This window comes from Phycodurus eques, chromosome 14, assembly GCF_024500275.1.
Source record: "Phycodurus eques isolate BA_2022a chromosome 14, UOR_Pequ_1.1, whole genome shotgun sequence".
Classification (NCBI taxonomy): Eukaryota; Metazoa; Chordata; class Actinopteri; order Syngnathiformes; family Syngnathidae; genus Phycodurus; species Phycodurus eques.
The window spans coordinates 6,601,710-6,611,716 of record NC_084538.1 but is presented as its reverse complement, the minus strand read 5'-3'; the positions used below and the strand labels follow the sequence as shown (position 1 = coordinate 6,611,716).

Sequence of the window (10,007 nt, the reverse complement as noted above, 5' to 3'; positions counted from 1 at the left end):
GACGCTTGTCTTTGTCCGTCTGTCCTCAGCACTACCACCCCCGCCATCCATACATGGCACAGACGGACATCCCTGTCCCTGTCATGCCGTTCATGGAGCCCAGTTGTCAGTGGCGCGGCTGGCTACTAAATACGGAGGAAGCACAACCCCCCCCCCCCCCATCTCAGGTTATAAAATGGCCTGACCTGACACTCCGACACTCCCCTGGTTGATGCTCTCCCAAAGTCCCAAGGTCCCAAGGTGCTGATCCGGTGAGTACAGGAACTCGTAGAAGTGAGGATTTATACCAAGAAGATGGACTCGGGACTTGATTTTTCACCCTCTACCATGTCAATTGTTTAAGTGGAACCTTGTCATTTCATCAATGGTCTGACATTTTGCTGTAGTTTGAAGATTTGCTACTAATAGCGTGTAGATGGTAATCCATCCGGAGAGGTCACGTGGAAAGCGAAGTCCTAAATGACAGAATCCTAACCATCCGTTTTTTAATCCCGCTTATCTGTGTGTGCTGCAGAGGTGACGCCATGTGTGACGACGACGAAACGACCGCCCTCGTGTGCGACAACGGGTCCGGTCTGGTGAAGGCCGGGTTCGCCGGGGATGACGCGCCTCGTGCCGTCTTCCCGTCCATTGTTGGCCGCCCTCGTCACCAGGTAAATGATGCCGAAGTTTCCACGATTGCGGCGACAATTCGGTTCGATTAAAAAAAAGAAAAAAAAGATTTTGAGGAATCTTTGTTGAGAATTGATACAAGGGCCAAGAGAGAACTCACTCAGTTGTGGTTACGATCTGGAATTTTTCAATAGCCTGTTTTGACTAATTAACATTAGACATGATGAAGAATTTACTAAAACAACCAATTGAATGATACACGAGACTCCAGAGGCTTAGAGTTAGGCTAGGGTTAGGGGTAACCCCAAACCCTTCAGATTAAAGGGACTATTTTGTCCCGTATAGCCGCCATCTCATAACCGAGTCCCGTCTGCTCCGTTCTCTCTCAGGGCGTCATGGTGGGCATGGGCCAAAAGGACTCCTACGTGGGCGACGAAGCTCAGAGCAAGAGGGGCATCCTGACCCTGAAGTACCCGATCGAGCACGGCATCATCACCAACTGGGACGACATGGAGAAGATCTGGCACCACACCTTCTACAACGAGCTGCGCGTGGCCCCCGAGGAGCACCCAACCCTGCTGACCGAGGCGCCCCTCAACCCCAAGGCCAACCGCGAGAAGATGACCCAGATCATGTTCGAGACCTTCAACGTGCCCGCCATGTACGTGGCCATCCAGGCCGTGCTGTCCCTGTACGCCTCCGGTCGTACCACCGGTACGTTGCCGACACTGAATAGGAAGTGACCAAGCACAAATACTTAGTTCGATTTTCAGGTATCTGGTACTTGAGTATTGATTTTTCTGACAACATTTGAAAACAGATATCCATACTTTCTAGTCCTTGCTTTGTCAAAATAGCCTCACTACATTTTACAATCTCCAACGGATGAAACCATGACGCAACAACAGCTGAGATCTTCATTCACTGATTAAGACCTTAGGGATTTACTGTATAAGGCACAACAAACAGGGACAGTCGTAACATGGACCAGGGAGCATTAATCACCATGATGGACCAAATTCGGAGAAGCAAGACATTCTGCAGGCTTATTTAAGAGAAATGTTTGATGTTGTCGGGTTACAAGAACGACTGACGTTGTCTTTTGCCAACTGAAAAACTAGCAACTTCTGTTGTTGAAAAATATTGTTTAATCTGAAAGAAAAAAACCACACACACATAGTTAAGTGTAACTTTTCAGTTGTTATCCTGAGCTAATTTTGAAATTGTTACGTTGTTTGGGTTTGTTACCTTGTTACCCCAGAAACGTGTTACTATAACACAAAAAGTTATCGTTTCGATTTTTTTTTTACGAGAGTACGGGGCTGTGCCCGCGATGAGTGGGCCAAACAAGTGTGCAACAAATGATCGACACCTCGTAAGTCATGCCACTTGCTTGGTCAGCTGTGCTGAATGATTGGGGGCCAGAGCGGGACTAATGAAGCCATGATTTGATTGTCAGGTATCGTGCTGGACTCCGGCGACGGTGTGACACACAACGTGCCCATATACGAGGGTTACGCTCTCCCCCACGCCATCATGCGTCTGGACTTGGCCGGCCGCGACCTCACCGATTACCTCATGAAGATCCTGACCGAGCGCGGCTACTCCTTTGTCACGACAGGTACGCCTCAATCCAATCCCGAAACTTTTTTTCTTTTGTTCCGCTTCACAAACGCTAACATCTCGTCTTCTGCAGCCGAGCGTGAGATCGTGCGTGACATCAAGGAGAAGCTGTGCTACGTGGCGCTGGACTTTGAGAACGAGATGGCCACCGCCGCCTCCTCCTCGTCCCTGGAGAAGAGCTACGAGCTGCCCGACGGTCAGGTCATCACCATCGGCAACGAGCGCTTCCGCTGCCCGGAGACCCTCTTCCAGCCCTCTTTCATCGGTGCGTAGAAAGCCGTCTAGTCCACGTTAAACAAATAAGTGCCTTATCCAAGATATAATAGATGCCAACTGTCTTGTATTTGCGGATACCGTACATGCTTTTCACTGGACATCAGCCATACAGCCTTTCTTGCATAAAGGAAAACTTGATCCCGAAGTGTTTACTGCTGGCTGCGTTTTGCCAACGGCCAACTGGAAGTTGCAGTTCAGCCCCCCCCCCCCATTCCCTGCGTCTTATTTAAAGCAGCTGCATATTGCTCACATTTGTTGCTGTCAACTGTTGTGGGAAGTCGTCTGCCTTGGCGCCTGTTACTGCAGATGACAGCGGTGTCAGTTCCATTGTCGAGTTTGGGTCGTGGGGCAGAAACACAGCTGAGCTAACCCCCACCCCTCCCCGCCCCACCCATTGTGTGCGCGCTTTTGCGCAGGCATGGAGTCGGCCGGCATTCACGAGACCACCTACAACAGCATCATGAAGTGCGACATCGACATCAGGAAGGACCTGTACGCCAACAATGTCCTGTCGGGTGGCACCACCATGTACCCCGGTATCGCTGACCGCATGCAGAAGGAGATCACCGCTCTGGCCCCCAGCACCATGAAGATCAAGGTAGCTACGATTTTAGTAGGGAATTGGACGAAAGTTAAACCTCACATTATTTGATAGCTGGACTATTTTCCTACAAAAATGACTGAGCAAAATTTTAAAGTATGACCTCAAACCAAAACATTCTGCTACAACGCATTCCACAAAGATGGCTAACATGCTCAATGCCAGATGTACGAATGCTAGAATGCAGACACAGACGACAAATATGGCTGACTCCTGCGCTAAAAATGCTATAATCAGCCACAAAATGTATGTAAGACAATATCAACAATACATCACAAGCATAAGAAATCGGCATCTTTGCCTTACATTCATTTCCAAGCTAGCCAAACCACACTCCACAAAGATGGCCGACACAAGGCAGTTAAAATGCTATATTTAGCAACCCAATTCTAAATAAACATCACGTCGATAACGGTACTATTTTCGCGCAAGAACGACTGTGCAAGAAGGAATGTGGACAATCCCAAACCCTAGAATGTACACTCAGACAAACACTTCAAATATGGCCGACATCTGTAATAAAAAGGCTATATTCAGCCACATAATGCATGTAAAACAATATCAACCATATATCACAAGGGTCACTGATGGTGTAGTGGTACACTCGCCTGACTTTGGTGCGGGCAGCGTGGCTTCCGTTTCCACTCAGTGACGGTGTGAATGGTTGCCCGTGTCTGCATGTGCCCTGCGACCGACTGGCGACCAGTTCAGGGTGTAGTCCGCCTTTCGCCCCAAGTCAGCTGGAATAGGCTCCAGCGCCCCGCAACCCTAACCAGGATAAGCGGTGTTGAAAATGGATGGATATCACAAGGGTTAGGAATGTGCATACTCTTTTCCTAACATTCATTTACAAACTTGCCAAACCACATTCCACAAAAAATGGCTGACACGCAGTAAAAAAAACTATATATATTTTTTTTTTGCAATACATGTTGATAATTGGTCAATTTACCACCTACAACTACATATTAGTCTGTTTTCTTACTCAAACATCATAAAGATGGTGGCCATGCTGCTCTTTGGGTCATGCTGTAAATACACACTGGGGGAAAATGTGGGGAAACAAATCTGACTAAATTCTCATGACGATGTCGAACTACGGTAACGCTTTTTTGCTCGTGTTCAGATCATCGCCCCCCCTGAGAGGAAGTACTCCGTGTGGATCGGAGGCTCCATCCTGGCCTCTCTGTCCACCTTCCAGCAGATGTGGATCAGCAAGCAGGAGTACGACGAGGCGGGACCCTCCATCGTCCACAGGAAGTGCTTCTAGGCCGGCCCCCTTTCCTTCCACAGCAGCAATTCATTTGCTACCATCCAACCATTTGTTTACAATTTACAGATGTATAGCTTTATAAATAAACAAGAACCCGGGACTCGCAACACGCCCCTCTTTGTCTTTTTTTACAGAATCGCTTGGGCAGTTTAAGTCAGAAAAATGAGACTGGCTAATACAAGGTGAGCTGCTCTTAAATTAAAACCGGATTTAAAAAAAAAAAAAAAAAAAAAAAAGTGTCATTTGTTCCCGTGATTGACGAGTCAAGGTTATTAAAGATTTGAATTAGAAAAGATTACGGTGAGCGGAGAGGATAAGCCACCTCGCCACCGTTTCATTGAGGGAAAACACAGGTGGTCATGTGACCCTAATCCCTTTTGGTACATTGATGGTCAAACCAAACAAAAAAGAATGTTGTCATTCTTACAGGTGTGATAATTAATTGACAACTAGTCAGTCATCAAATTAATCAAAAACTATTTTGCTCATCGATGAATCATTTAGTGCCATTAATTTAGAATTGTCCTAATCCTCAGATTTAGCCTCTCAACGGGAAATATTCTCTGATTTCTGTAGTCCTCCATGAAAGCAGGCTGCTTATCGTTGTTGAATCAAAATAAGAAACTTTGGAAAAATAATTAATCAACATTTTCCCCCTATTTTCGAACCAAACCAGTATCTGAATCGTAATCAACAATAATTGTAAGTTTAATCAATCGGTATTTGCAGCCATATTATGAATAACCAGTAATTTTGACACGTAGTTGAACCTGAAGCAGCCTCACAAGTGTATATCAAACGGAAAATTATGAATTTACTTTCATAAAATTACAACTGTAATCTCTTAATTTTACTTTCCCCTTCCTCTTGGTATCCTTCCATCTATTTTATACAGTACTTTTTATTCGGCTCGTGGGTGAGCTGAAGTCTATTCCAGGTGACATCACTGCTCTGTATTAAATATAAAATACATATTGTTAGCCGAATACCATAATTGCCTAACTCAGTGATGCTCAAAGTGTGGTAGGCGTATCCATAGTTGTATGCTGGCTCCCTCTAGTGGTACACAAAAGAATCGCCGCCTAAGTTTAAGTAGAGTACATTTGCATTTAATCTGTTTGTTTTTATGCAGGTGCAATTTATATTTAACTTTTATGTACAATACATTTGAATTGAATCATTAAGTAACGTTGTTTTACTTGCCTATATTTAGGTGCAGTCTGTTGTTACTTGATTTTTAAGGTGGTACTTGTGTAAAACGTTTGGCCTAAATCCATTTATTTTATTTTATTATTATTATTTTTTTCAATAATCTTTGATGTCATTTTGTCAGGTTCGCAAGATAATTTAGGTTGAAAATGCCCAGGATGCCCGTTCAGAAGCCAGTTGTTTTTTTTTTGTTTTTGTTTTTTTACCTTGCATTTGATATGGCCGGATTTCTCATAAATATTCGACATGTAAATAAGATTTGCTCTGATTGGCTCACTCATCCCCTAATTTTAAATATGGAAAACATCTTCGCTCTGATTGGCCGTTAGCGATATCTCGGCAAAGCGTTCACAGAGTTGGATATTTGGCGAGGTTGGTTTTGCGTTCCCATTTGGTCAGCATAACCGGCGCGTGACGTATATCGCTCGCGCACATTTTGACAACAATGACTGCAAGCTTCGCTATTTCATCCAATCACATTATACATTATAAATATTTCATAAGTATTGTTGTAAAACACAACACGTATATGCTTTTATATTCTGTATTGACATGGCTTGGCCCGGCATGTGAAAGCTTATGTTTACGTCAGCCTCCACGAAATGGACCCGAACAATTCTGGTTTCGAAATGCTGAGACATTTTCCCCAAAATAAATTGAAGCAATTTCTTCCTCAACTCGTCTGAGTTAGACAGGTCATCCAAAATTTTGCACATGACGCAGCCGTGTTGTCACAATCATTCATTTTTCCTGAGATGAGTGTGCGTGTACCAACAGTGAAGTGGGCAGGTACTTGAATATTAATTGGCCAAACTACATTTTGGTGTTCAAAGGCTGTCGCATTCCCGACAAACCGCATAGATGTCAAATTTAAATCACGTCACAGACCACATTTAGACCTAATTATGCATAAAGCGGTCAAAAAAAATGGATTTTGATGGAATGGGACCTTTAAGATTTTGGGGAAAACGCAACAAATTCAACACAAGAAGATTCAAGTTGCGTCAATTTAACCTTTGTGGATAACTTGGACCTTTGTGAGTGGGAACCAACGCAGGCATAAATAAAAAATTTAAAAAAATTTAATCGAGCACATTGGAATTTGTATTTATATTGTGACAATAAGAAAATGACTTGAGTAATTGAGGAATCAATAAAATGGCCCCTGTGCTTGCCCTGTGCATCAATTGCATCCTACATTCAAGTGAAGTGAATTACTCCAAACCAGAAGCGCCGTGCGTGTGTGTGCGTGAGGAGGAGGAGCAGGGAGGAAGAGGAGGAGGTGGGGGCAGTATTTAAAGGTGGATTAACGCCGGCAAAGACATTCAGCACGAGCTCCCCTCCATGCGGGCACCTGATGTGAGGACCGTGCGCACACAGGAGGACTTACAAGTCATCCACCAGCATCCGACGCCCCAGCCCCACCCCCCACATGACGGGGGTCAACGTGGCGGCGGCGGTGTGGCGGTGGGAGCGCGCAGGCAGACAAAGAGACGCTCGGCGCGGCGGGATGCGCTCTGACGCAAGGCTCGGACTCTTTTTCGGGGGAAAGTAAAGCAAGAAAAAAAAAAAAGGAGAGAGGTTGCTCTTTTTTTTTTTTTTTAAATCTTTTTTTCCGGGTGGGGGGGGGGGGGGGGGTGAAGGTGTAAGGACTGCTGGACCAGCACCACTACCACCACTTGTGCCCTCTTCTGCTCCTCCGGATGCTCAGAAATGGGGGAATGGACTATACTAGAGAGGCTCCTGGAGGCTGCTGTCCAGCAGCACTCTACTATGATCGGAAGGTAAGGCGAGAAGAAGGAGAAGAGAAACGCAGCAGCCTCCAGGATCGTCTTTAGCATGGTCCACAGTCCCCCAGCTTCTGTCTTGTGAAACCCCCACTCCCGTTCCACAGGAACCTGTCTGTACCCCTTTTCTCGTTGTCGTGTGCGTGTTGTGGTTTGCCCTTTCCATGTTGAATTAGACTAGACGGTAAGGAAGAAAAGCGCTTCAGAACCGGACAGCTCCCGCACGGAAAACACACTCAGCACCCGCCTGTTGTCCCTTTTGAAACGAGTTCACTTGTTTTCACTTGTTTTGTTTTTTTTCTCCTTGTTGAAAAAGGATCCTGCTGACGGTGGTGGTGATCTTCCGCATCCTGATCGTGGCCATCGTCGGGGAGACGGTGTACGATGATGAGCAGACCATGTTCGTGTGCAACACGCTGCAGCCGGGCTGCAACCAGGCGTGCTACGACAAGGCGTTCCCCATCTCGCACATCCGCTACTGGGTCTTCCAGATCATCATGGTGTGCACGCCCAGCCTGTGCTTCATCACCTACTCGGTGCACCAGTCGGCCAAGCAGAAGGAGCGCCGCTACTCCACCGTCTACCTGACGCTGGATAAGGAGCCGGACTCGCTGCTGAAGCGCAGCGGGATCGGCGGCGGCGGCGGGGGCGACGATTCCGCCAAGAAGATCAAGAACACGGTGGTGAATGGCGTGGTGCTGCAGAACACCGACAACTCCACCAAAGAGGCCGAGGCAGACTGCCTGGAGGTGAAGGAGATGCCCAACTCGGCGGCCGCCAGAACTACAAAGTCCAAAATGAGGCGCCAGGAGGGCATCTCGCGTTTCTACATCATCCAGGTGGTGTTCCGCAACGCGCTGGAGATCGGCTTCCTGGTGGGTCAGTACTTCCTGTACGGCTTCAACGTGCCCTCGGTGTACGAGTGCGACCGCTACCCGTGCATCAAGGACGTCGAGTGCTACGTGTCGCGGCCCACGGAGAAGACGGTGTTCCTGGTCTTCATGTTTGCCGTCAGCGGCTTCTGCGTGGTGCTCAACCTGGCCGAGCTCAACCACCTGGGCTGGCGCAAGATCAAGACGGCGGTGCGCGGCGTGCAGGCCCGCCGGAAGTCCATCTACGAGATCCGGAACAAGGACCTGCCGCGGATGAGCGTGCCCAATTTCGGGCGCACGCAATCCAGCGACTCGGCTTATGTCTAAAGAGGAGAGCCCCCCCCGCACCCCCTCCCTGCCCCACCATCCCTCCTTACGCGTTCGGAACTTTGGACTATTACGCACGCCTGAATCCGTGTCATGACTTTTCAACAGTGGGCAAGTTCCATTTCCCTTTTCTTCCCATGTGTTTTGGGCTTGGATTACGCCTGTGCTGGCTTGCTTTTTTCTGATTATTATTCCACTGATGCAACTTTTTCAGTTTGTACTCCATAAGAGCAACCATGTGTTCACTACTACACACACTGGACAATTCATTAGGTACACCTACCCTTTACAATGATAGACTTTTTAGGGAGGAATTAACAGAAGAGTATATTTATGAGTGACGCTGGCAGCAAGCAAAAACTCTGAAAACCATAATAATGACCACGTCATGTATAAAGGCGTTAGCTGTACCTATTCCTCATGATGTGACCAATTCCCCTTGAAAATGCACTAAAAGGAGGTAAACACCTGAAAGCTTGATCCAAAAACGGGCTTCTTTGATTTGTTTTCATTTCAAATTTCCACCTGTAGTTAAGTAGCACCATCAAAAGGACACAAATATAAACATATACATATCGCTCTCTATATATCAACACATACATATGTCAGTATTTTTGTTGCCTGTGTCACACCACTTGACCTTAAAACTTAACAGCCGCTCCATTGCTTTCTTATATCAACTGTCGCTGCAAACGCTAACGTCTGTGACTTTACCTTAACGTTTTTTTGTTTTTGTTTTTGTAGGACACACCAAAGCGCCCACAGATCTTTATTATTTTTTGCTTCTTTTCTTTATGTGTAATCAAGTGCCATACTTGTATATAGACATGATATAAATGTATACATATATAAATAAATTAAAAACATATATATATATATATATATATATATATATAAAACATTCACCATCAATGAGAAGCTGATGAGTTCAATGCATTTATTGTGATTTCAATGAATTAAAAAAAAAATGCATACGAACTGCTCTATTTCAACTGCGAGAAATTAAGAAATGAAGTCTTTGAAAAAAAATCCTCCTATTAATCAAACAGCTCCAAATATGAAAAATAGCACAACTTGAAATTTTGTATCCCCCCCCAAAAAAAATATTAAAAAAAATAAAACTGCTCTGGTGCTACAATTTTGCTTTGTTTTTCAAAGAAAGGTTTGAAAATGTAACCAAAAAAACATTACAATAAGGAATGACGAGCAAATAAAAAGTGGGATTCATGTACAAGTGTGCTGACGCTCTTACTGTACTCGTGTGTGCGTGTCTGTGTGTGTGCGCGTGCGTGTGTGTGCTGCAGTGACTGTAGCCACGCCCGCTCCACTGCGGGACACACCTTTTTACACGTTAGGTGCCGCATCACTGATGCATGAAGTCGATATTACATACAGCGGACACAACATTAGGTACACCTGCGTACTCG

The 10,007-nt window shown here is 45.8% G+C and overlaps 2 protein-coding genes across 2 annotated transcripts; both read left to right on the top strand.

The window, feature by feature from the left end:
• The first annotated feature begins 216 nt into the window (after positions 1-216).
• On the top strand, positions 217-4,443 carry LOC133412431 (actin, alpha cardiac muscle 1). Its single transcript, XM_061695614.1, has 7 exons — positions 217-251; positions 515-653; positions 1,002-1,326; positions 2,072-2,233; positions 2,309-2,500; positions 2,928-3,109; positions 4,239-4,443. The coding sequence occupies exons 2-7, from the start codon at positions 525-527 to the stop codon at positions 4,380-4,382; spliced, it is 1,134 nt and encodes a 377-aa protein (XP_061551598.1). The 5' UTR covers positions 217-251; positions 515-524; the 3' UTR covers positions 4,383-4,443.
• A 2,790-nt stretch (positions 4,444-7,233) lies between these two features.
• LOC133412432 (gap junction delta-2 protein-like) lies at positions 7,234-9,796 on the top strand. The gene is made up of 2 exons (XM_061695615.1): positions 7,234-7,378; positions 7,698-9,796. The coding sequence occupies exons 1-2, from the start codon at positions 7,308-7,310 to the stop codon at positions 8,578-8,580; spliced, it is 954 nt and encodes a 317-aa protein (XP_061551599.1). The 5' UTR covers positions 7,234-7,307; the 3' UTR covers positions 8,581-9,796.
• The last annotated feature ends 211 nt before the right edge of the window (positions 9,797-10,007 follow it).

Coding starts and splice junctions, on each gene's coding strand:
- LOC133412431 (XM_061695614.1), top strand. CDS start 525: ATGTGTGACGACGACGAAACGACCGCCCTCGTGTGCGACAACGGGTCC. Junction 654..1,001: donor TTGGCCGCCCTCGTCACCAG/GTAAATGATGCC, acceptor GTTCTCTCTCAG/GGCGTCATGGTGGGCATGGG. Junction 1,327..2,071: donor CGCCTCCGGTCGTACCACCG/GTACGTTGCCGA, acceptor TTTGATTGTCAG/GTATCGTGCTGGACTCCGGC.
- LOC133412432 (XM_061695615.1), top strand. CDS start 7,308: ATGGGGGAATGGACTATACTAGAGAGGCTCCTGGAGGCTGCTGTCCAG. Junction 7,379..7,697: donor CACTCTACTATGATCGGAAG/GTAAGGCGAGAA, acceptor TTGTTGAAAAAG/GATCCTGCTGACGGTGGTGG.